We start from the raw sequence: 27,250 nt of genomic DNA, 5'->3' as shown, positions 1-27,250 counted from the left end.
ATTATTTCTTAAACTATATGTTATTTTTTCTAATGGAATACATTTATTCATTTCTATATACCATTGTTGTATTTTCAAATTATCTTCCATTTTCCAGGTTGACATAATACATTTTTTTGCTACGGCTAGGGCTATCATTAAAATGAACATTTTTCCAAGGATACTATACTTATTTCAGGCATTGCCAATACAACTGACAGAAAAATTCTTCAAAGAGTTAAAGAAAATAATAAGGAGATTTTTATGGAGAGGGGGGAAACCGAGGATAGCACTAGATAAATTAACAGAATGGTATAAACAAGGAGGCTTACAATTGCCAAACTTCAAAAATTATTATAGAGCCGCACAATTAAGGTACCTATCAGATTTTTATCAAACAAGGGAAAAACCAGACTGGACGAGACTAGAATTAGATAAAATAGGGGAAAAGATACCTGAACACATATTATATAAATGGGACGAAAAATTGGTACAACACAGAAGCTGGTTTAATTCTTTGAATGTGGGTCCAGCCTTTCTCTCTTGTTCTTACTGCGGTGTCTGTAATTAAAAGTACACAGCAGGGACCATCCCAGGCAGGTTTTAGTTGATCCTCTTGCCATGCTTTTACATATAACCAATCACTAGATTTTAATAAAATGAATAACAATCTGACTTTCCTTTGTGTTAGTGTAAAAATTGTAAAATGAAACACAAACCATATTTGCATGGGTTTTGAATATGTTAGACCTTATTAAAATGCAGTTGGAGCTGCTTGTCTGTATGGGGCACAACCCTCCAATTTGTTAGAGTACATAACAGACATTGTAGCACAAGAGCCTCTGCAAGAGAACTTGAAACATATTCAACCTTTAGTTCTGCCTTAAGTAAAATGCCTTGTGCCACAGCTCACAACCATATTCCATATAATAACCATATAGCAATAACAGTACTGAAACAGGCCATATTGGCCCTTCTAGTCCGCACCGATTTACATGAAACTCCAACTAGTTCCACCTACCTACTCCCTGACCATAACCCTCCAACCCCCTCACATCCATCTACTCATCACTGCCACTGTAATATAGTTGAACTAACCGCTGCACTACCCAAAGTGAGACAAGAGCCCATGCATTTTCTGACTAAAGGTCACAAGTGCAGCCAACAGATTACTTCAAGGCATTTTCAGCCTTGCTCCTCTGTGCAGCCATGTAATCTTTGAGAAGAGGCAAACATAACCAAGGGCATTAAAAGGGTAAAAATCTGGCAATTTTCTCTCCACAGAGAGCATTGGGGAGCCTGGAACCGATTGTTGATTTTGTAAAATGAAGTTGAACAGGCTTGTACACATTTTCAGACTGCTTGTGCAGTGAGTGCCATACACCATGGTCTCCTGATTCATTGGTGAGGAGGTGATCAGTAGGATGCAGCAGTGGAAGCGCTTGCTCAAAGGCTGGAGGAAAATTAGACTTAGACCTGGATTTGTCAGAATGATAAGAGTTTATCTAAAGCTGGCTTTAGATAGAAGAACATCACAGGTGCTCCTCAATTTACGATAGGGTTGCGTTCCAGCAGACCCAGCGTAAGTTGAAAAAAAATCTTAATTGGAGAGGTACCTTGTCTAACATTAACAGCACTGTATCAGTCCTCATACTGATCTCACTACCCTGCTCTCTCCCAACAGTCCCTGTAAGCTTTCCGAAAATGTGATTAACCAACGAGGCTACAAAAAATTCACCTTAGAGAAATTATCAAAGTTTATTGGAAAAATCAATGATGCTTGTGATGACCTTTAACACATTATATGAAAGTAAATGACAGTCATGCTATTGTGTCATCGTAAAATCATAAGTAGGGGAGCACCTGTATTACCTTTCATATTTTTGCAATGTTGATTGCACACACAATCATTTAAGTACCGGCTAGTTTCTATAATATTGCACTTAAAGTTTAGCTGCATGAATCCTGGAGCTTGTGGAGTCATTAGTGAATCAAGAAATATTGGTGCCATGGCAATTTCTCTGTACCATGCCAATTTCCCAGTCCTGAAGCCGGGATGTAGTGAATAGTATCAGGTACAAGATCTGTGAGTAATTAATGCTATTATTCCTATGCGCCCAATTGTTCTGAACGATGCCACCAATTTAAATCATATTCCACCTATTGCAGTACTCACACACCACCATAGACCAGTTCGCAGGTTTATTTCTCCATTAAGCTGAATCCAGTCGCGCAGGGTTTACCTCCGTGATTATTTACAATGTAACTTCCACACTACCGGATTTAAATATAAACCTGATGAATGGGGAAAGTTATCATGAATTAAATAACAGCGGCAATACAGAGAAATTGTGCCGAGGCATTAATTTCACTCCGGAGGAAAATGCACCAGAGAAATGAATGATTAAACTTATAGGAATCCCCATAGGAATCCCCAGAGGTGGGTGATCTTTAAACTCACGGACCTTGACTGCTGAATGTGTAGAACAAATGTACTAAATCTATTGATAGGGCTCCATTCCTCTAACTGCAAGACAGGTGCCTGGAGCCTCAATTTCAAGTGCCACAGTGCACTTAAAGGGACATGCACACTCCCCCTTCAACTGGCTGATCCAGCCACTTTACACATCAGATCCTTTCTTTATCTCACATACACTTAAAGTTAAGATGTATAGAACTCACCCTATTTGCGCAAACATTTCTCCCTGCAAATGTTATAACATCACTCAGCTCTCAGGTACTCCCTGTGCAAAATCACATTTGAATACAATTTATTTCATGAATTGGAATTAACTGGTAGTTAAATTCGCTAATTCTACAGTATTGAAAAACGATCATTTATGACATTTAATTTTTAGCATGAATTTTAATCAATATTGGTCAGTGACTGAAGTGGGAAGTCGTGATTTATGAAATTATCTCTGGTCTCTACTCTCCCACTCCCGACGCTTCTCCCAACATTGAGGAGCTGGCACACAGTCCCTGCCTTTTTCATGTTACTCATCTACTATTCCTTTAACTGCTTGCATCAAAATGTTAGCCTTTGCTTTCTGCTTATCCTCAGATGTCTGGACAAATGCTTTTTGTGTGATCTGTAGAAGCTGGGTTATTCCCTGCTCATGCCAATTTTCTGTCTTTTGTAATTTTCTCCTAATGTCTGGGGCTGAGTTGGTAACAAAACCTGTTAGTACCAATTGTTCCCCTGCTGGGGATTCTATGTCGAGACCCCCATATAATATATATATTTGGTCCCAAAAATTGGTCTAACTGTTCGGCACATCCCTGGGGATCTTCTATCAGGGAGATTAATTCTTTCTTGAAATTACGTACTTCAGTGCTGGTCAGGGGCACATTTACGAACCCCAGACCTTCTCCCACGGGAACCTCCCGCAGGGGTCGCATCCAGCTAATTTCTGGTTTCTTAGATTTGTGTTCCTGTTCCCTGAGAAGTGAATCGCAGGGTTCTGCCACTTCTTCCTGAGGGATCTCACGCTGTTCTGAATTACAATGTTCTACCTCTACTGTCAACGGAGGTGGTAATCGAGCGCTTTGTGAGCGAGTCACCATACCACTCCGGTTCTCCTCTTTCTTCTCTAGTGGTGGGGGAGGAGGGGGAGGTGCAGAAGGGTAGGTCATAGGAGGGGAAGGAAAGATAGGAGCCGGCATAGGAGGAACATAAGGTGGAGGGAGGGAATGTAACACATCCCAACCCTGTGATTCAGGGACAAAAGGTTCCTCCTCTCTCTTATCACTGAATTCTTTCTCATTCAAAACCAGTTGTTCAATGGGTCCCTTGAGCCAGCAGGCTGCATATTCCCTGCTCTCAACATTGTCTTTCTGGTTTTGATAGAGCCAGATGTTCAAAGCTTGACACATCCATTCATCCTCGGATCCGAACTTTGGCCAGTACACGGAGCTCCCTTTAACCGGGTATTTAACCCATTCAATACAACAATACCCGACCATTGTCAGTTTGTCTTTCCCACGGGTCTTTCCCGTGCCCCACTCAGATAACATCAACCCAAGCGGGCTGTACGTAGCTATCTGGTGTTCACATCCTGAACCAGGACTCTCTTCCTTGCTACTCATTATTCCCATACTTATAAACAAGTAAAATTACTCTTACCGTGTTCCAGTAGCAATGCTCTAGCGCGCTTCCTTCCGTCGTTTGTTCTCAATGCCTCTTCTCGGATATCACTCGCTTCTTCCACTGACCAGCCACCCGTCGCTTGTGAGTCCAGCTGAATCAGCCGGGGTGCACCTACTCTCGTCGTCGGGGTACTCTGTCAGTGGAGGGAGTGTGATCCCGGACGAGCCCCCATTTGTTAGAAATTAAAGTACCTTTAAAGAAATTGCTCGAGACAAAAATTGAGAACAAAGAACATTTATTACAACAACAATGCAAAGTTGGGTGCTTCCCCTTACCCTGGGAATACGCACACATACTGGGGCTCACCCAACTTTTATACAGTCAATTTCAGTATCAGAGTGCCCTCCCCCTTAAATTCTTCTGCCCCCTGGATGGGTTTGGCATAGGTAATCCTTCCTGCCTACGTGCAGTTTCAGTACACTTGGAGGACCAGGGGGTATCCTGTGGGTGCCCCATCATGTCATTGTCCTTATTCACACCTTCCTGATTCTCTGGGCTACAATCTCTTGGTATGCGGAGTTGACTCATTCTATCTAGGGTTGGCTAATTTCATATGTATAAATCTGTGTATGGTTAGCTAATTAGATATGTAGGACTTGGTACTTCTGTCCAGGGCTAGGAGACCTTTATCTGATCCAGACTACCTCAACTTCCTACATTCTATTGTTCCTTACCACTCCTTTTCTTAGTCTTATGGTGGCTCTTGTCACAAAGACTAGAAGATTCTTATGTTAATCGTGCTGACTCTGCTTTCCTGCATCCTAACCCCCAAGCTTATCCTGTTTGTACTGGTTACAGCCATTAACTGATGAATTTTAGTTTCTTCCATGTTCATAATTTTAGATCAATTTTCCCATCTCTCACACTACCCTAACCTAGGGGAAGGAGTGGTAGGGGAATGGGGGTAGGAGAAAGGGGGTAATGGAAGTGGGGTGAGTAAGGGGTAGGCTTGGGGGTGTGGGTATGGGATAGGGGTAAGGGGTATGTTTTGAGGAAGGAGTTAGGTGTAGGGGATAGGGGTAGGGTTTAGGCTTGGGTTGGATGAGAGTAAGGGCAAGGACCGGGATAGAGGTAACATTGTGAGAGATGAGGAAACTTGACATAAAATATGAAAGATGGGGAAACTAGTGCAGACATGTGGAGTGATGGATTAAACCAGTATGAACAGGCTAAGCATGGAAATTAGAATGCAGGAAGCAGAGTCAGCCTCTGTCAGATAAGAATCTTCTAGTCTTTTCGACAGGATCAGTGAGCCCACCGTATGAATAAGATAAGGAGAGGTAAGGAATAATAGAATGTAGGAAGTAGAGGTCGTCTGGATGAGATAAGGGTCTCCTAGCCCTAGACAGAAGTACCAAGTTCTACATATATAATTAGTTAACTTTACATAGATTTACAAAGTTATACATATTAAATTAGTCAACCCTAGACAGGATTAGCGAACTCTGCATATGAAGGGACTGTAGCTCCGAGAATCAGGAAGGTGTGAATAAGGACAATAACATGATGAGACACTGACAGGATACTCCAAGTGCACAGAAACAGCACGTAGGCAGGCAGGATTGCCTTATGCCAAACCCATCCAGGGGGCAGAAGAATGTAAGGGGGAGGGTATTCCTATACTGAAATTCACTGTATAAAAGTTGGGTGAGCCCCAGTGTGTGTGTGTATTCCCAGGATAAGGGGAAGCACACAACTTTGCATTGTTGTTATAATAAATGTTCTTTGTTCTCAATTTTTGTCTCGAGCAATTTCTGTTAAGGTACTTCTATTTCTAACAACATCATGGTTAGGGTTAGGAGACATGGGCTAGGATTAGGTCTAGGTTTAGGGTTAGGTTTAGAGTTCAGGGAAGTGGGTTTGTATTAGGTTTAGGGGAAGGGGGTAGGAGTAGGAGGTAGAGGTGGGGTGAGTGTTTGGGGTAGAGGAAGGTGGGTAGTATTAGGGTTGGGGTTAGGGGACGGAGTAGGGGTAGAGATAGAGTTAGGGGATGGGGTAGGGGTAGAGTTAAAGGACGTGGAGTAGTGATAGGGGGTATCGGTAGTGTTAAGGTTAGGGTTTGTTAGGGGTTAGAGTTAGGAGTAGGAGAATGGGAAGAGGGAGAGGAACCGGGAGGTGAGCGGGGGAAGGAAATGGGGAGGGAAATTGGGAGGGGAATGTAATGGAAGATTTAAACCGTGTTTTTTTTTTTACTTTTGCAACCTTTGCTTCTGCAAGGCTGAGAACCTGCTTGTTTTTTTTAGTATCTGCAGACTTAAGCTAAATTCCACCGAGGGGCCAGAGATGCAGTTATCTGACAAAAGGACATCTGTAGACCAAGAACATTTAATCTTCCTGCTTGTTTTGGTCACAGACTGTCAGAGGCCTAGCCTTGATGCAAAATAACCATTGTATTCAAAGTGATAAGCTGAAAATTATGTTATTTGCTAGAAGCCTAGCATGCTAGCTTGCTCGCTTATCTTTCTTACTGTGCTGGGAATAGGTGCTTGGGTAAGCAGTTTTTGGGTAATATAAGCCATGGTCCCGCTGCTGAAGAGAGAGACTCTCCGAGAGGTGGCAACGTCTTTCAGCAAGAAGAACTTCTAGAGTCCAGCTAACGTCCCGGTCGAGGGAGGTGGAGAAGCTGCTATCGGTTCCCCGACAACCTATGACACGTGTGCAGTCATTGCCTTGCTTTGGCAGTTGGGACCAGTCCAGGCGTTGATAAGTATAATTGGGAAGGGCTTGCATAATTTAGTTTGAAATCAGCTTTTGAATTTGTAATAAACATTTGTTTAAACTGAACTGCTCTCAGTGTGGGTGTCTATTTTCTTATGGTAGCTCAAACACTGTGACCAATCTCAAACGAACAAAGTGAGAGGTACAAGTTTACCCAGGACAGGGAACAGGGTGGAGGAAAGGGGAGGTGAATGGAGGAAGGTATCTCTACCCCCTCCCTTCCCCACCCATTCCCCTACATTATCCCTGCTTCTCCTCTCCTCCTTCTAGCAGAAGTCGGGCCTCATTCCAGCCAGAATCTCCCTGTGGTTTCAGAGCCTCCGTTTCAGAAAGTGCCTTCGATGCTTGCTGCTGGACAGACATCTTGTCTCTTGATTCATTCTGTACCATTATTATTAAATTAAAAAATGGTTGGGTTTTTAAGCTTGAACTCAAAATGCTGGTCCAGATAGACAACACAGAAACAGGCCCTTCAGCCCCTCTCTCCTGCTGGCTGAGCTGTTGTAATCAGTCCATATTCCTCTCCCCCTTTTCATTCTTTGCTCCCAGCCAGCTCATGTTGCCTTGTCAATCTCATGGCCTGTGGGAGGAAGCTGCCTGGCTGTCCCGATTTTATTCCTCCATATCTCCTTCCTGATGGCAGGGGGACAAAGAGGCTCTGTGCTGGATATCTATTTACAAATCCCATCCTTGCAAACAATCAAGGGTCCCTTGCCTTGAGGTTCCACCCATGTTGCCTCTCCCTCAGCACTCTCTCGTCAGAATACTACTGCACCCTCCTTCCCCTCCTCTCCCAGGTCTCAGTAACCCGCTGACAATTCCAGTCAGCTGCCATGTCTATACCCTGCCCCACCTAAACCGATGGATCGATCCGCACCTTCTCCCCTCAAGAGTTCGAGGAATCCATTCTCTCACAATGTCCTGCTATCGAATGCCCTGCATCCTCCTTCCCACTTAGTTCTGACGTCTGTGGTGGGTAAGTTAATGGTAAGTGTTCTGAGGGATGGCATTTACAAATATTTGGAAAAACAGGGATTGATAGGTAGTAGTCAGCATGGTTTTGACAGGGGTAGATCATGCTTAACAAACCTTATAGAGTTTTTCTAGGGGCTTACAAAAAAGGTTGATGAAGGGAAAGCTGTGGATGTTGTCTACTTAGACTTTAGTAATGCTTTTGACAAAGTTCCCCACAGGAGGTTAGGTGAAAAGGTAGAGGCATTAGGTATAAATAAGGAGGTAGTGAAATGGATTCAGCAATGGTTGGATGGGAAGTGTCATAGAGTAGTGGTAGAAAATTGTTTGTCAAATTGGAGGCCGGTGACTAGTGGAGTTCCTCAGGCATCGGTCCTGGGTCCACTATTGTTTGTTATATATATTAAAGATCTGGAAGAAGGGGTGGTGAATTGGATAAGTAAGTTTGCAGATGATATAAAGATTAGTGGTATTGTGGACAGTGAGGAAGATTACCATAGCTTAAAAAGAGATGTAGGAAAGCTAGAGGAATGAGCTGAGAAATGGCTGATGGAATTTAATACAGTTAAGTGTGAAGTGTTGCATTTTGGAAAGGCAAATCTAAATAGGTCATATACGTTGAATGGTAGACAATTGAGGAGAGCAGAGCAACAAAGGGATTTAGGAGTTATGGTAAATAGTACCCTCAAAGTTGATACTCGGGTAGATAGAGTGGTGAAGAAGGCATTTGGAATGTTGGCCTTCATAAATTGGAGTATTGAATTCAAGAGTTAGGAAGTTATGATGAAATTGTACAAAGCATTGGTGAGGCCAAGTTTGGAATACTGTGTGCAGTTTTGGTCACCAAATTATAGGAAGGATATAAACAAAATAGAGAGAGTGCAGAGAAGGTTCACGAGAATGTTGACAGGATGTCAGGGTTTGAGTTACAGAGAAAGGTTGAGCAGCCTGAGGCTTTTTTCTCTGGAGCATAGAAGATTGAAGGGGGGATTGATGGAGGTGTTCAAGATTTTAAAAGGGACAGAGTCAACATGGATAGACTTTTTCAATTAAGAGTGGGAGATATTCAAACCAGAGGCCATGGTTTGAGTTGAATGGGGAAAATTATATGGGGAATATGAGAGGGAAATTTCTTCATGCAAAGGGTGGTTGGGATGTGGAATAAGCTTTCGGCGGAGGTGGTTGAAGCAGGGACATTATTTACATTTAAGGAAAGACTGGATGATGACTTGGAGGGTATGGACCAGGTGCTGGTCAGTGGAACTAGGAGGGTGGAGATTTTGTTCCGGCATGGATTAGTAGGGCCACACTGGCCTTTTGTGTGCTTTATATGGTTATATGGTTATATAGCAATGAGAGGTTTAACAGTGTTGTATGATAAAATGTGTCAGATAATGTTTCATGAGGTTCACAGTGGGGGGAAGCTTTAATGCTGATGTACAGTGCATGGAGACAGATTTATGACACCCGGATCACAGTGGGGAGGTTTATCAGTGATGTATAATAAACTCGGGCATATACTGTTTTAATGAATTCACAGAGGGGAGAAGGTTTAAGTGTGATGTATGGGAGACTGAGACGGATGCTGTGAAACCGGGTTCACATTAGTGAGAAGGTTTAACAGTCAGGTTCAATTAACTGTGGCTGGTACTGTGACACCAGGTTCACAGTGCGGAAGAGGTGTAAAGGTGACACGCTATACAATGTTGCAGATACAGAGACATAGAGTAAACAGTGGGGAGAAATTTTAATGGTGTTTTCTCGAGACTGAGGCAGATATTATTTCACTGGGTTCACAGAAGGGAGGTTTAATGGTGATGTATGGTTGACTGAGGTAGATACTGTGACACCAGGTTCACAGTGGGGAGAAGGTTTAACAGTGATGTACAACGAACTCTGGCACAAAATGTGACACAGGTTCACAGAGGTGAGAAGGTTTAATGGTGATACACGGGAGACTAAGGCAGATACTGTGACACTGGGTTCACAGTGTGGAGAAGGTTTAAAAGTGATGTACATTAAACTGGGTCAGATAAAGTGACACCGCATTCACAGTAGTGAGAAGGATTAACAGTGATGTATGGTAAACTTTGGCAGATACCATGAAAATTAGTTCACAGAAGAGAGAAGGTTTAAAACAGATGTGCGAACGGTGCTATACAGAAGAATGAGGAAGATACTGTGTGACTGGTTTCACAGCAGTAATTAGTAGGTTTAACAGTGATGTACAATAAACTACAGCAGATGCTGTGGCATCAGGTCATCAGTGGGGAAAAGGTTTAACGGTGATGTACAATATAATGTGGTAAATACTGTGACACTGGATTAACAGTTGAGAGATAGATCAACAGTGATGTACGGTAGACTGAGACAGATACTGTGACACTAGGTTCACACTGGAGAGGAGGTTCATCAGAGATGTACGATAAACTGTGGCAGATACTGTAACACCAGGTTCACAGCAATGAGAAAGTTTATCAATGATGTACAATAAACTGTGGTGGATAATGTGACACCAGGTTCACAGTGGGGAGAATGTTTAACAGTGATGTACAGTAGATTGAGGCAGGTAATCAGACACCGAGATCACAGTAATGAGATGGTTTAACGGTGAGGTACAGCAGACTGAGGCAGATACTGTGACACCTGGTTTCCAGCAGTAGTGAGAAAGTTTAACATTGATGAACAATATAGCAGATGCTGTGGCACTAGGTTAACAGTGGAAAGAAGTTCTAATGGTGATATACTGTAGACTGATGCAGATACGGTGACACTGGGTTTGTAGTGGGCAGAAGTTTTGTCAGTGATGTTCGATAGAGTAAGGCAGATTCTTTGATGCCAGGTTAACAGTTTTGAGAATGTTTAACAGTGTACGATAAATTGTGTCAGATACTGTGAAACCAGGTTCACAATGGGAAAAGGGTTAATTGAGATATACGGGAGATATATGGTAGACTGAGGCAGATACTGTGACGCCGTGTTCACAGTGAGGAGAAGGTTTAACGGTGATGTACGATAAACACTGGCAGAAACTTTGACAAATGGTTCACATTGGGGATAAGGTTTAATGGTGATGTATGGTAAATTGAGATAGATACTGTGACACCAGGTGCACAGTGGGGAATAAGGTTTAACAGTGATGTACGGTAGACTGAGACAGATACTGTGACACTGTGTTCACAGTGGGGAGAAGATTTAATGATGATATATGGTGAATTGAGGTAGATACCATGACTCTAGGTGCACAGTGCGGAGAAGGTTTAATGGTGATGTACGATAAACTGTGGTAGGTACAGTAAAACCAGCCTCACAGTGGGGAAAAGGTTTACTGGTGATGTACGAGAAACTGAGGCAGATGCTATGACACTGACGGGGTTGACGTTGGGGAGAACGTTTAACAGTTCTGTATGATAAACTGTGGCAGAGAAAGTGACACTGTTTTCACTGTTGGGAGAATGTTTAATGGTGATGTACGATAGACGTACGCAGATACTCTGACACCAGCTTCACTGGGGGGAGAATTTTATCGGTGATGTACGGTGAACTGAGATAGATACTGAGACAATGGGTTCACGGGAGTGAAAATGTTTAACATTAATGTACGATAAACTGTGTCAGATACTGTGACACCAGGTTCACAGTGAGGAGAATGTTTAACGAGATGTACAATAAATTGTGGCATATAATGTGACACTGAGTTCACAGTGTGGAGAACGTTTAATGCTGATGTCCAGTAGACTGGGACAGAAACTGTGACACCGGTTTCAGAGCAGTGAAAAGGTTTAACAGTGATGTATAAATAAACTCTGGCATATACAGGATCACAGTGGGGAGAATGTTTAATGGTGATAGATGGGAGACTGAGGCAGATACTGTTACATCAGGTTCACAGTGGAGAGAAAGTCTATGGGTGATGTAAGGTATATTCAGGCGGATATTGTGACTCCAGGTTCACAGTGGGGAGAAGGTTTAAGTGTCCTGTATGGGAGACTGAGGCAGATACTGTGACACTGCGTTCAAAGTGGAGAGAATGTTTAACATTGATGGAGGATAAATTGTGGCAGATCGGGTGACACCGGTTTCTCAGTTGAGAGAAGGTTTTATGGTGATGTTCGGTAGACTGAGGCATATACTGTGACACTGTGTTCACAGTAGGGAGTTGTGTCAGTGATGTACGATAAACTGTGGTAGATACTGTGGACACCGGGTTCACAGTGGGTTGAAGCTTTAACGGTGATGTATGGAGGTGTGACAAGGATAATGTGACACCATTTTACATTAGTGAGAAGGTTTAACAGTCAGGTTCAATGAACTGTGGCAGGTACTGTGACACCCGGTTTACAGTACTGAGAAGGTTTTAAAGTGATATACGATAAACTGTGGCAGATATTGTGAAACCAGGCTCACAGTGGGAAGAAGGTTTAAAAGTGATGCATATAACACTATTGCAGATACATTTACACCAGGTTCACAGTAGGGAGGAGATTTAAGGGTGATGTATGGGAGACTGAGGTAGATGCTGTGACACCAGGTTTACAGTGGGCAGAATGTTAAACGGTGATGGACGGTAGACTGAGACAAATACTATTACACCAGGTTCACAGGGGGGAGAAAGTTTAACGTTGATGTCCGATAGAGACAGAATCTATGAGACAGGATTTAGATTCATGAGAAGGTTTAACAGTCAGGTTCAATGAACTGTGGCAGGTACTGTGACACCAGGTTTACAGTACTGAGAAGGTTTAAAAGTGATGTACGATAAACTGTGGCAGATACTGTGAAACGGGGTTCAGAGTGGGAAGAATGCTGAAGGTGGTGTACAGTTAACTTTGACAGATACTTCTGACACCGGATTCACTGTCGTGAGAAGGTTTAACAGTGATTTACAATAAATTCTCGTCTATACTGTGATATCAGGTTCATATTGGGGAGAAGGATTAATGGTGATATACGGTAGAGGGAGGCAGATACTGTGACACCAGGCTCATTGCATTGTTCATTTATCTTAATTACAACATCTAATTTATATGCTCCATTTTGTTGTGGCAACTCCCAAACATTCCATAAACTTCTATTCTAATCAGATTTTGTTCATTTAAATAGGTCACCACTAAAAGCCCAAATCGTTTGGTCTCTTAAGTACACTGCACAAAATTAAATTCTTTACCTGGGTTTGGTTCAACGGCACTTCAGTCTGCTTCATTATTTTTTCAGTCCCTTGTTTTGTGCTTTCTGCTTTGCCCAGCCGATACGCCAAATGGGCATCCAACTCTGTCTTCTCAGCTTGACCCAACGTCTCCTCTGTAAACTTAAGGAAACCAAGGAGACCAAAGTTAACATTTTCACATTTGCATTTTCAAAAACAAAAATGACGCTGTGATTTGCAGTTTCACATCATAATCCCACTTGCTAAACTTGCAAGCAACTGCACCGCATCCTACAGCTGGAAAATTGCAAGCGAACTGCTTGGTTAAAGCAAAGATTCCACCCAGACACCCCATTAAAGGCCTCCAAGTTAACAACAGATAGCAACCTGAAAGTTAAATGCAAAGATTTGTATCAGGAAGATTAATGGGCTTTAAAAAAAAAAATCATTTCCACTATTGAAAGAAAACTCCTCAGGGAAAACCAGGCTCTTGTTGAACAATTCCTGTTGTATTCCTCAAAATGCTTTGAATCTTGATTTCAAGCAGAGTCATTTGGTGAGATTTTTGGTCTAGAACAAACCCTGCACACACACTCCCTTAAATACCTGCAAAGTCCTGGTTCAGCTCTGTTCCATGCTAAAGCTATCAGAGCTTTTCTGAAGAGATAGCGGACTTCAGATGCTGGTACATTGAGTCACAAAAACACTAATGCTTCCCTGAACAACACACCTCTCTCTGAAAACCAACAAAAAACTTCCCAGTGGTAATCATTCACATTTTGAGCACCAAAATCTGGTGAACTTGATAAATGTTAAATTCTGTGCACAGTATAAGAATGGCCTGCAAACAGTGGACTTGGAGGAATGAGAAGTGAGATTGGACTGTGAACCAAAGAACTTTTCTGAACTTACACACACATTACACACACGTCCACTTAGAATTAGAAGGGGGGTAAGTTAGATAAAGTAAGTTAAAATAGTAAAATAGTGATAAGTTAAAGTGTTATCTGTTTTCATGTTTAAAGATAATTAAAATCAGCTTTTGTTTAAGTAACCATTTGTCTTGGTGAATATCTATTGCTGCTGGGTTTTGGGATCCTCTGGTCTCGTAACACAGAACCAAGCTTCAGAACAACCCTCATTCTTTAGGTTATGATAATAGTCCATTAATGGGCTAGAATTATAGGCCAGAATTTATTGTACATCACTGTGAATTGACTCTTCAATAATTTTTGTAAATATCAACAAGACATAATATCATTTCACTGTTGTGTTTGTGTCGTTAGAGAATTGCCTTCCCATTCAATCAGGTTTAGAGTTTTGGGTGCCGTATTTGAGAAAAGATGTGCTGGTGTTGGAGAAGGTCAGAGATGATTTACTGGAACGATATCAGGAATGAAAGGGTTAGTGCATGAGGAAAAATTGTCGACTCTTCGACTGTACTAGTTGGAATACAGAAGGATAAGGGGGACCTCAGAGGCATTTCAAATGCTGGAAGGCCTGGACAGAGTACATATGGCAAAGATGTTTCCCATGGTAGGAGATTCTAGGACAGGAGAGAATAATTTCAGGATAAAAGGGTGTCAATTTAAAACAGATGTGGCAAAATTGATTTTGTCATTTGGTTGTGAATCTGTGGAACTGAGGTCATTGGGTGTATTTAAAGCAGAGATTGACAGGTAGTTGATTAGTCAAGGAACCAAAGGTAATGGGGAGAGAGCTGGGGAGTGGGGGTGAGTGGAAGAATGGTGGAGCAGACTCAATATGCCTACTTTTCCCCTTTATCTTGTGATCTATATCCTGTGAAAGACCTAGACAACCCTCCTCTTGTATTCCATTTTCAGAAAAAAGTCTGCATCATGAGTTTACGTCACGTGAACCCATTTCTGATTGAATCCCATGTTACATGTGACCCAAACCAAATTCTGCATTCAGAGGATTGCAGCTTCCTCATTTTAAACATTGTTATCGAGCAGCTCAAATGAGATTTCTTGCTTCTTTTTGTGAAAGGGAAAAATTGCCTTTAAAATGTATAAAATAGGAGAGAGAAAGGCAGAAGAATTTATATACAAGTGGGAATTGAAAAAGATACACCATTGTTGAAACATTTGATTAATATATGGATTAAAATAAATGATGAAATTGGTGTAAGTGGATGTACATCACCCAGAATGGCTTTGATTCAAAATCCTCGTATCTTTTTCAAAGGATCATCAATTTCTGGACAGCTGGTTTCGTAAGAGGATTATAAATGTTGAAGATTGTTATGAAAGGAGTCAATTAATGTTATTTGAGCAACTGAGAAATAAATATCGTATAACTCATTGCAATCATTTTTGCTATTTCCAACTTAGAGCATATTTGAAGGATAAGTTGGGACCAACCATGTTGTATTGAAATAGAAATTCCTTATAAAGAGGAATTGTTAAAAAGTTTACTTCTATGATGTCCTCTTGATTACAAGTAGGAACTTTTAAATGAGGAGTTCATAAGTATAGACAAATGTGGGAAATGGATCTGAATATTGTAGTTGATTGGCAAATATGGGCAGATCCATATAAGTTTCTCAATGTTTGACACAAATTAGTTCAGCATAATTGTTTTTACATTAGTAATGTAGCAAATGTCAGCAAGGATTTATCTGAAAGCTGCATCTGGAGTCAGTTGACTCAGGCAGTTGGATTTGAAAAGCTCGACAGGAAGCTGATTTGGCAACAGAGATCACTTGATCCAGGGGAGTTGTATTAATTCACTTCAACTCAGCAGTCTGGAACTATTGACCAGAGTTCCACACTGCAGCAGTGAGGAAGGAATTCACAACTCGTTTTTCTTCTACAGTTACTTCTTACACCAGAGAAATTGAATAGAATAAAATCAGAATTATCAGATCGATGTTTGAAGTGTGGTGAAGATGTAGCAACTTTCTTGCATTCAACTTAGCTTTGTCCTAATGCAAGATCTTTTTGGTGAGAATTACAAATTTTTTGGAACAAGTTACAGTTGTTTATCTGCAAAATCCAACATTATTTTTATTAGTAATATTGAGGGAATAAGGCCCAAATTAAAACTAGTAATATATCAATTGAAATTTGTTAAATTAGCATTAGCAGGGATGTGGAAATGTATTGAACTTACTCGGAAATCAGATAAATTTTTAGGGATGCCAAGATGACATGCAAAATTTCAAAATTGTCTTCCTTTAGAAAAAATTACATAGAGCTTAAGAAATATATACTCTATGCTTTTGCAAATTTGGCACATGAATATTCAAATATTAGGCTTCAATTTGTAATAATGCCCTTTCCATCCCTCCACACATGTGAGATTCTCCTCTAAGATGTAAATTTTTTAATTAGGTGTGTTAGATTTCCTTGCCACCGCGAACTTTGGGGAAGTAGAGGACTAGCACAGGGCACAAGAAAACATGAAGACCACACCCCATCAACATTTGAGAAGCAGAGGATTCAATACACGGGTCAGTGACCATGGAAGCAGACCAGTGAGGGGTTCTGCAACTGAAGGACCAACATAGGTGACAGGCTGTTGGTAACTTGAGGCTGTGGGCTTCTGGACAAAGAACCTACACTACACTGTGGATTGCTAAATACTGGTTGGAAATTGGCTAAATGGGTGTCAGGTATCAGACCTGGGATAAGAGTGGGTCCTAATGGGTTCCTAATCGTGTCAGAATATCAAAATTGGAGCTCACATTGCCAATGACTTAGATTGGTCTGTGAGCATTGAAAGAGAATCCACAGACCCTCAGTGACTTGGCCCAGGGTTTGGGGTAGTGGGGGGGGGGGGCAGGAGAGCATGACTGTGTGTTTTGCTAAATAATTTCAAAAGTAGGTGTAAATGGATTATTGTTTTTAAAGCAACAAATACATGGACTCAGAAGTTTTCTGTTCTAAGAATGTCATGTGCTTTTGCAAGCAGAGAGGAGACACCAAATAGGCTTTTGTTCTAAAAGAGAGAGAGAGTGAGATGGCAAGCTGGCATCTTGTTGAAACCCCATTTTGAAGATGGGTTGTGAGTTCTCAGTTCAGCCTGTTGAAAAACCTTGTTTTACATACAAGAGGAAATGGCTGGCTAGAAATGGTGTTTCACTTGAAATAAGGGAAACAAAAAGAACTCAATGGTGACCTGCAGAAAAGGTTATCATTTGGAAAACCCTGATGGGGCAAGTTTCTTTGGCAAGACACCAAAGTGGCTGATCAGAGGGAATCAGTTTTGTGTGTCCAATGAGCAAGAAATCCCTTTCTGAAACCAACAAGAGCCTTCCTGGAGGGTAACCATTTACTTTTAAGCACCAGATCTTGGTGAAAAGTCATAAATGTTGAATTCTGTGCACAGTATAAGAATTAATAGATACCGGTGAACTTGTAGGAGTGTCAAAGAACTTTATACACTTTAAATACACCTGCGTTCAGAATTAGGAGGGGTTAATGTTAGGCAGTTACATTAATAGTGATAAGTTAAAGGTTGATTGTTTTTTTTGTTTAAAGAAAATTAAAAATTACGTTTGCTTAAGTATCCATTTGTCTTGGTGATTTTCTATTGCTGCTAGGTTTTGGGGTCCCCTGGGCCTGTAACAGTCCCAAGATGAAGTCTTCTACTCCAGAACACACAAAATGTCTTATTTCTTCAATAAATGCAAATTCCCCCATACTGTCATTGAAAAAGCCTGCACCTATATCTCCAATTCTCTTTCTGCCCTTACCCCACCTCCTCTCCGGCACAACAAGGACAGAATCACACAGGTTTCTCACTTACCACCCATCAGCTGCCACATCTGACACGTTATCCTTGGAAACTTCCAACTTCAGCACCATCCTCTAACCTGCAACATCTAACCCGCTCCACTCATATCAACTTTTCACAGGGGCACATCTTTCTGTGACTCCCTCGACGGCACTACCCTCTCCAACCACCACCATCTCATGCACTCCCCATTGGAACTGTAGAAATTGCCAAACTTGTCCCTACATCTCCTCTCACCTCCATCCAAGGCCACAATCAGACCTTCCAGTTGAGGCAGAGTTTCACATGAACCCCATCCATCCTAATCTCCTACATTTGGATGACTCAGTTGACCTCGATATCAGCAAGACCAAATACAGACTGGGTGGCCATTCTGCTAAACACCTGGGCTCTGTGGATCTAAACTTGAGCTTCCTGTGACCTACCATATCAATTCTCGAACCATTCCAGCAACATGTCCGTTAGCCCCATCCCTCACCAGGGTGAGGGCAAACAATCTTAAAGAAAACACATTATATTCCTCCTGGGCAGCCTTAAACTCTATAGCATGAACACAAATGTTTCTAATTTTAAGCAGCCACTCACCTCTGTCTGATTTCACTGTTTCCACCTCTTGATCTACTGCCCATTTGAATATATTTACTCCTTTAAGGTAGAAGAGTTGAAAGTGGTGTTTTCCCCATATAGTTTACCATTGAACAACTGGCAAAATTAAGTGGCAGTTGTTGCAGAATGAATGGTGTTATTGTTCAAAATCTGCCTGTGGTCGAAAGTATTCTTGGACTGAATAGACATCTGGGCCAAATGGCTGTTTTAGGACAATCTGTACATGATTGTACATCCTAAAGTACAATGACTACTTCTATCCACTAAAGATTGTTAAAGAGCAAGAATAGACAATACAATAACATAAAATTCTTATCCACACAGCACACGTATTACTACACCAAACAATCACTCCTCCTTATTGGTCAGGAAGGGCCTACACTTCCCAAGGAGGCTGAGGAGGTCAAGGCCAACGCCTCTCATCCTGAGATTTTACAGGAGCGCAGTTGAGTCTCCTGTCTGGCTAAACCTTTGGATGGTCTAGTAGCTGTAAAGCATCAGTCAGGAATGATGCAAAGAGTTGTGAGGATCACTGGGGTGTCCCTTCCTTCTGTAGATGACATTTACTGGGAGTGTTGTTCAAATAGGGCTCAAGGCATTATGAGTTTGCTGCCAATCCACAGGACCACAGGTTTAAATTAAGCCCTGAGAGTGTCCCACGCCTTTCGGCAGGAGAATCCACAGATCAATGTGCCATTCCTCAGCACACAGCACCACGCGTGGGCAGTTAGGGTAGTGAATTAAATGAATTAGTTCCAAGCTATCTGTCTTATGACTTCACGCGCATGCCAAAGAACCTTGCCCACTCGGCCCACAAGACAACTGCTACATCCCCCCCACAGAACCGTCACCAGAAACTAAAACACCCGCTGTCTTGCTGACCATGGATCCGTTATTTTGCTGAAGGCAAAAATGAGTGGCTGGTGTTCTGTGAACACAGTGAAATGCCAACCCTCCAAAACAAATTGGAAGTGCCGTGTGGCTCGATACAATGCACGATATTTCATCTCCAATGGCCATAAAGGACGGCTAAAGAATGTGAGATGTTGGCAATGGCCCTCGATGTACTGTTTTGGAGGTATTGAAATTCGGAGAGATAATACCAGGAAATTCATTGTGCAGGGCAGCGTAGGCATCTTTGTGCAGGGTCTGGACCCCGAGATGGAAACTCTCCCTTTGCTGCAGACCAGTGGGTATGTTTGAAAAGTGGTAGCGTGAACTAATTTCCTCCACTTCACGTCTACTAGCAAGTCATGGGACCTTAAAAAATCTGCACCCATAATGGGTTGTGCAATGGAAGCCAATACGCACTTCCAATGGAATGTCACACCTCCTATCCCAAACATGACCCGTCATGTGCCAAAGCAGGGACTTATCGTCCCATTTGCTGTTTGAAGAGCCAGGTGTTGTTATTGATGTGGTTTATATTTCAAAATAGGTTGGGTGGGAGCAAACGGACCTCAGCACTTGTGTCTACAAGAAAAATGTCATCTTGAAGATAAAATAGGCCCATTCTTGTACCAGCTGCCGAAGCCAATAATAGAAGCTGGTTTTTCATTTCCTGCCTTTATTCTGTAATAGGTACATGGCAGGACACATTTATGGGCATTTTCTCCCCAATGGCGATGGTAAAAACACCATTCTTGCCGCCCGACAGCGTGTTCATCCTTCTTTGACAGAAATGCTTTTCGAGGGAGGCAGTGTGGGTAAAACTAAAAAATAAGAAGGGTGAGGTTATTATTATAAGGGTATATTATAGGCCGCCAAATGGGAAGAGGGAACTAGAAGAGCAAATGTGCAATGAAGTAGCTGAGATGCCCAACAGGAATAGGCTGGTGTTGGTTCGGGAAAAAGAAAGAGCCCCATTGAAAGTTGTCTCATATCGACCAATTTCTTTTTTAAATGTAGATTATAAGATAGTAGCTAATAGACTTGCAAAGTATTTGACACGTTTAATACGTTGATCAAGCAGGTTTCATTAAGAATAGATTTTCTTCTGAAAATATTGTTTGACTTTTGACGTTGATTAATGTGTCAAGACATTGTTTGTATCAATCAGTGATAGTGGCATTAGATGCGGAAAAAGCCTTTGATCGAGTTGAATGGTATTTTTTATTTAAAATACTTGAAAGGTTTAAGTTTGGACCTTTTTTACCTTTTTTGGGCTAAAGCCTTGTATAAAAATCCTTTGGCGAGTATGGTGACGAATGGACAAATTTCAGATACGTTTAATTTAACACGCTCCACAAGGCAATGCTGTCCTTTGTCGCCATTGGTGATAGAACCGGTAGCCCAGGCTAAAAGATAAAATGATAAAATTAGTGGGATTAAAATAAATGAAGAGGAATGTAAGATTCATTTGTTTGCAGATGACGTACTAATATATTTAACAAATCCTCAGCAATCATTATGACATCTGCAAACCTGTTTGGTACAATATGGAGAAATGTCTGCTTATAAGGTTAATTGGGATAAGAGGAACATATTATCAATTACAGAGGAAGATTATACTGCTGGTAAACAGATTACACAGCTTAGATGGACTAAGAAAATTAAATATTTATGGGTATTGGTTGATGCAGCTTATCAATATTTGTGTACGTTGAATTATGTTTTACTAAAGACAAAAATTAAAGCTGATTTAATTAAAAGGAAAGGTCTTCCTTTGACATAAATGACACATGTGAAGTGTGTTAAAATGAATATTTTTCCTTGTATTCAATATCTTTTTCAATCAATTCCATATTCACTTCCAAACATATTTTTTTAAAGAGTTATGCAGCAATCAGAATATTTTTATAGAAAAGTATATTGACTAGAGTATTATTGCAAACATTGACAGGGAAATATGCTTTGAGACGACAATGGCCTCATGTTCAGAATTATTCATTAAACTATTAGTTAATTATCAGTTAACATAACATAACATAACAATTACAGCACGGAAACAGGCCATTAGGCCCTTCTAGTCCGCACCGAACCAAACACCCCTTTCTAGTCCCACCTCCCTGCACAATGCCCATAACCCTCCATCTTCTTCTCATCCATATACCTGTCCAACCTTTTCTTAAATAATACAATTGACTCCGTCGCCACTATTTCTCCCGGAAGATCATTCCACACAGCTACCACTCTCTGAGTAAAGAAGTTCCCCCTCATGTTACCTCTAAACCTCTGCCCCTTAATTCTTAACTCATGTCCTCTTGTTTTAATCTTTCCTCCTCTTAACGGAAATAGTCTATCCACATCCATTCTGTCTATCCCTTTCATAATCTTAAATACTTATATCCTTCCTATAATTAGGCGACCAGAACTGCACAGTGAACTCCAAATTAGGCCGCACCAACGTCTTATACAATCTCAACATCACCTCCCAACTCCTATATTCAATGCAATGATTGATAAAGGCCAGCATACTAAAAGCCTTCTTCACCACCCTATTCACGTGAGTTTCTACCTTCAGGGAACGATGTACCGTTACTCCTAAATCTTTCTGCTCTTCTGTATTCCTCAATGCTCTCCCATTTACCACATATGTCCTATTCTGATTCTTCTTACCAAAATGAAGCACCTCACACTTATCAGCATTAAATTCCATCTGCCATTTTTCAGCCCACTTTTCTAAGCAGCCCAAATCCCTCTGCAATCCTTGAAAACCTTCTTCATTATCCACTATTCCACCTATCTTAGTATCGTCTGCATATTTACTAATCCAATTCACCACCCCATCATTTAGATCATTAATGTATATAACGAACAACAATGGGCCCAATACAGATCCTTGAGGCACACCACTGGTCACCGGCCTCCAACCTGACAGACAATTATCCACTACCACTCTCTGGCCTCTCCCTTTCAGCCAATGTTCAATCCATTTGACTATCTTAAAATTTATACCTAAAGACTGCACCTTCCTAACTAACCTTCCATGTGGTACCTTATCGAAGGCCTTACTGAAGTCCATATAGACAACATCCACTACGCTACCCTCATCCACATTCCTAGTCACCTCTTCAAAAAATTCAATCAGATTGGTCAAACATGACCTTCCTCCCACAAATCCATGTTGAGTGCTCCTGATCAGACCCTGTCTATCCAGATGTTTATAAGTACTATCTCTAAGAATTTTCTCCATTAATTTACCTACCACAGACATCAAACTTACAGGCCGATAGTTGCCAGGCTTCCTCCTTGAACCCTTTTTAAATAACGGAACCACATGCGCAATGCGCCAATCCTCCGGCACTATCCCCATATCTAATGACATTTGGAAAATTACCGCCAGAGCCTCTGCTATTTCCTCCTTCACTTCTCTCAATGTCCTGGGGAAGATCCCGTCTGGTCCCGGAAACTTATCCACCTTTATATTCTTCAAAAGCCTTAAAACTACACCTTTTGTAATCTCTATATTCCCCATATTTACCCAATTTGCTTTTTTTATCCCACATCTCCCAATATCCTTCTCCTTAGTGAATACCGAAGAAAAGAAACTGTTCAATATCTCCCCCATTTCTCTAGGCTCCACACACAGTTTTCCACTCTGATTTTCTAAGGGACCAATTTTGTCTCTAGCTTTCCTCTTACCATTAACATATTTGTAGAACTCTTTTGGATTAGTTTTCACCCTGCTTGCCATAGTTTTCTCGTACCTTCTTTTAGCTTTCCTAATTCCTCTCTTAAGATTCCTCTTACATTCAATGTATCTTTCAAACATCTCCTTAACTCCATGCTTCTTATATCTAATGTACGCCTCCCTTTTTCTTCGAACCAAGTTTCCAATATTCCTTGAAAACCACGGCTCTCTCAAACCTTTTGCCCCTCCTTTTAACCTAACAGGAACATAAAGCTTTTGCACTCTCAAAATCTGATCTTTAAAAGACTTCCATCTCTCTACTACATCCTGCCCATAAAACAAATTGTCCCAATGCACACCCTGCAAGTCCTTTCGCATCTCCTCAAATCTAGCTTTTCCCCAATCAAAAACCTCAATCCTTGACCCTGATTTCTCTCTTTCCATAATGACATTGAAGCTGATGGCATTATGATCACTGGACCCGAAGTGCTCGCCAACACTAACCTCCGTCACTTGACCCATCCCATTTGCCAACAGTAGATCTAACACTGCTCCTTCTCTGGTCGGCACCTCTACATATTGTTGTAAAAAACTATCTTGCACACATTTCACAAACTCTAACCCATCCATTCCTTTCACAGAATGTGTTTCCCAATCTATATGTGGAAAATTAAAATCTCCCATAATTACAACCCTGTGCTTATCACAAATATCTACTATCTCCCTACAAATTTGCTCCTCTAGGTCTCGGTCCCCTCCGGGTGGTCTATAATACACCCCTACAAGTGTAACCTCTCCTTTCCTACTCCTCAGTTCCACCCAAATAGCCTCCGTGGATGTGCCCTCTAATCTATCCTTCCTAGGCACCGCTGTAATATTTTCCCTGACAAGCAATGCAACCCCACCTCCTCTTGCCCCTCCGACTCTATCACACCTAAAAAAACGAAACCCAGGGATATTCAGTTGCCAATCACATCCCTCCTGCAACCATGTCTCACTAATCGCTACCACATCATACTTTCAAGTATCAATCCACACCTTCAGCTCATCCACCTTTTTTACAATACTCCTGGCATTAAAATATATGAATTTCAGGGATTTCCCAATTTTTAATCCCTGTTTTCCCTCATCTTTAAGAACAACATTATTTACTTTTCCTGCCAATTGCCCTTCATCTTCTTCCAGAGCATTTCCCTTCTCTATCACCTGCCCATCCATATTCAAATACTTACTACAAACTTTCTTTGTTTGCATTCTAACCTTCTCCTTACTGCTCTGTACTATTTTGTTCCCTCCCCCCAATCATTCTAGTTTAAAGGATCCTGAGTAGCCCTAGCAAATACCTCTGCCAGGATTCTGGTCCCCCTGGGATTTAAGTGTAACCCGTCCTTACTGTACAGGTCACATCTCCCCCAAAAAAGGTCCCAGTTATCCAGAAACTTAAAACCCTGCCCCTTACTCCACCCCTTCAGCCACGTGTTAATCCTCCACCTCATTCTATTTCTATTCACACTGTCACGTGGCACAGGGAGTAATCCAGAGATTACCCCCTTTGCGGTCCTTCTTTTTAACTCCTTACCTAACTGCCTGTACTCACTTTTTAGGACCTCTTCTCTAATTCTCCCTATGTCATTGGTACCTACATGTACCACGACCTCTGGCTCCTGTCCCTCCCACTTTAGGATATCTGGGACACGAGCAGCAACATCTCGGACCCTGGCACCAGGGAGGCAAACCACCATCTGGTTCTCCTTGCTGCGTCCGCAGAATCCCCTATCCGTCCTCTTAACTATGGAGTCTCCTACCACAATTGCCCTCCTCTTCCTTTCCCTCCCTTTCTGAGCTACAGGGGCTGACCTCATGCCGGAGGCACAGCCACTGTCACTCCCCCCAACCTTGATGTCCCCCTCAACAGTGCTCAAAGAGGCATACTTATTGCTGAGGGTTACATTCACAGGGCTCCTCTCTGGCACCTTACGTTCTTTTGTCCCTCTCCTAACAGTTACCCACCTTTCATCCTCCCGTGGCCCTGGCGTGACCACCTGGCTGTAACTCCTGTCTATGACTTCCTCTGTTTCCCTAACCAGCCTGAGGTCATCGAGCTGTAGCTCTAGTTCCCTAACACGGTCCCTGAGAATCTGCAGCTCGACACACCTAGTGCAGATATGGACATCCGGGAGTCTGGAAGACTCCAGGACCTCCCACATCCGGCACTCCCGACAACACACAGCCTTAACACTCATCCCTTACCCCAATGAAGTAGTAATAAAGACTATCTTAGCTTTCTCTCCGCCTGCTTTCGCCGAAGCCTGAGGAGCCAAAGCCTGGAAGTCCCACTCCTTCACTGTGCCACTCACTCGCTGGGCCGCTCGCTGTCCCTCTTATTTATTGGCCTTTTACCAATTAACCCCTACACACTCTCCTGTACGCTCGCTCGACCAATGGCCGCCTCCGACGCCGACTCCTCCCCGCAGACCCTGGTAAGAGACTTTTAAAAAAGTTTTCTTACCTGCCCCGGACTCTTTTCTTTTCTGTCCTTCTCCTCTCTCCTTTTCTCTCCTTTTCTCTTCTCTCCTCTCCTCTCCCCTCCCTACTGCTAGGCTCTGTCCCCAGTACGAGTCTTTAAAAAGACCTTATCTTCCCGTCACACTCTCCTGTACGCTCGCTCAACCAATGGCCGCCTCCGACGCCGACTCCTCCCCGCAGACCCTGGTAAGAGACTTTTAAAAAAGTTTTCTTACCTGCCGCAGACTCTTTTCTTTTCTGTCCTTCTCCTCTCTCCTTTTCTCTCCTTTTCTCTTCTCTCCTCTCCTCTCCTCTCCCTACTATGAACTAACGACTGAACCAGAGCTCGGTTAAGCTTTATTCTTATGCTGTGTAATAAACTGATTCTCCTATCACTTCATTTAACGAGCATGCTGGACTCAGACGACACATAGACTAAATTAAGGGTAGGGTAAAGCCAGAGTCCGACAGATGGAAGCAGATTATGAATGGGGGGGCGGGGGGGGGTCACGGTTCTCAGTCAATACACACCGTGGGGCTGCACAGAGAACCACTGGTAAATTTAAGCATAGAACCCCACAATGACACGATGACCTTTTTAGTAGATTCTGGGGCAGCCCAGTCTAGTATTTTATAACCACCCGAGGGTGTTAAGATAGAGGGGACCGTGATGATTTCGGGATTTGGAGGAAGGGACTTTACAGTCCCTGTATTAAGAGATGTAAGAATACAAATGGGAGAAAAGGTAATAACAGAGGATATTTTACTAGTTCCCCAAGCTGGAGTTTGTTTATTAGGACGAGATTTACAGGACCAATTGGCTATCGGCACCAGACCACAGGAATAGGGTATCGGGGTTCAATTGTATGTATTAAGCGAGGAAGATTGAGAAGTAATAAATCCTGGCGTATGAGCAGAAAGAGGCAATAGAGGAGTGTTAGATATTCCTCCCCTGCAAGTTACTTTAAAAGATTCTGAACAAGTAATTAGACGAAAACAGTATCCAATTCCTATAACTGGCCGAAAGGGGCTGCAGCCAGTAATTGACCAGTTGGTGAAAGATGGTATACTCGAACCTTGTATGTCACCTTTTAATACCCCAATTTTACCTGTCCAAAAACCAGATGGTACCTATCGATTAGTGCAGGACTTGAGGGAGCTGAACAAAATTATTCTCACCCGTCACCCAGTTGTACCTAATCCCTATACAATAATGGGTAAAATCAATCCCCATAGTAAATGGTTTAGTGTGATTGACCTCAAAGATGCTTTCTGGACCTGCCTGTTAGCAACAGAGAGCAGAGACATGTTTGCCTTTGAATGGGAAAATCTTTTACTGGACGCAAGAATCAATACCGGTGGACAGTCCTTCCCCAGGGCTTTACAGAATCACCAAATTTATTCGGTCAGGTCTTAGAACAAATACTAGATGAGGCTCCTCGGAGAGAGAATTGTCAGTTGATACAATATGTTGATGATTTGTTAATTATGGGAAAAACTTACGAATTAGTTAAACAGTATACTGTTGAACTTTTGAATTTTCTGGAGAATAAGGGTCTCAGAGTGAGCGAATCCAAATTACAATTTGTTCAATCAGAAGTTAAATACTTAGGTCATCTGGTAAGTCAGGGGACTAGGAAAATAAGTCCAGAGAGGATACGTGGTATTCTACAGATCCCCCCTCCCAAGAATGCCCAAGAACTTAGGAAATTCCTTGGTTTAGTGGGATACTGTAGAATCTGGATTGAAAATTATTCTAGCCTGGTCAGATTTCTCTATGATAAACTCACGATTCTAGGGGGCGAAGCTGTTGTCTGGACAGAGGAAGAGATTAAAGATT

The 27,250-nt window shown here is 42.0% G+C and overlaps 1 protein-coding gene across 2 annotated transcripts; it reads right to left on the bottom strand.

The window, feature by feature from the left end:
• Window positions 1-503: 503 nt before the first annotated feature.
• LOC138750322 (uncharacterized) lies at window positions 504-25,892 on the bottom strand. Of its 2 annotated transcripts, XR_011349260.1 has the most exons (5): window positions 25,647-25,892; window positions 20,488-20,629; window positions 12,987-13,127; window positions 2,662-2,723; window positions 517-540 (listed from the first exon to the last, which is right to left on the bottom strand). XR_011349260.1 is itself a non-coding variant. In XM_069912404.1 (2 exons), exon 1 carries the CDS (start codon window positions 4,075-4,077, stop codon window positions 3,130-3,132), a length of 948 nt encoding a protein of 315 aa, XP_069768505.1. In that variant the 5' UTR covers window positions 4,078-4,357; the 3' UTR covers window positions 504-540; window positions 2,662-3,129. The 2 variants fall into 2 exon arrangements, 1 of the variants encoding a protein (XP_069768505.1); XM_069912404.1 differs by lacking the exons at window positions 12,987-13,127; window positions 20,488-20,629; window positions 25,647-25,892 and having other exon boundaries at window positions 504-540; window positions 2,662-4,357.
• Between the last annotated feature and the right edge of the window lie 1,358 nt (window positions 25,893-27,250).

This window comes from Narcine bancroftii, unplaced genomic scaffold (assembly GCF_036971445.1).
Source record: "Narcine bancroftii isolate sNarBan1 unplaced genomic scaffold, sNarBan1.hap1 Scaffold_116, whole genome shotgun sequence".
Taxonomy (NCBI): domain Eukaryota; kingdom Metazoa; phylum Chordata; class Chondrichthyes; order Torpediniformes; family Narcinidae; genus Narcine; species Narcine bancroftii.
The sequence above is the reverse complement of the archived record's forward strand: the minus strand, read 5'-3'. Positions and strand labels throughout refer to the sequence as shown.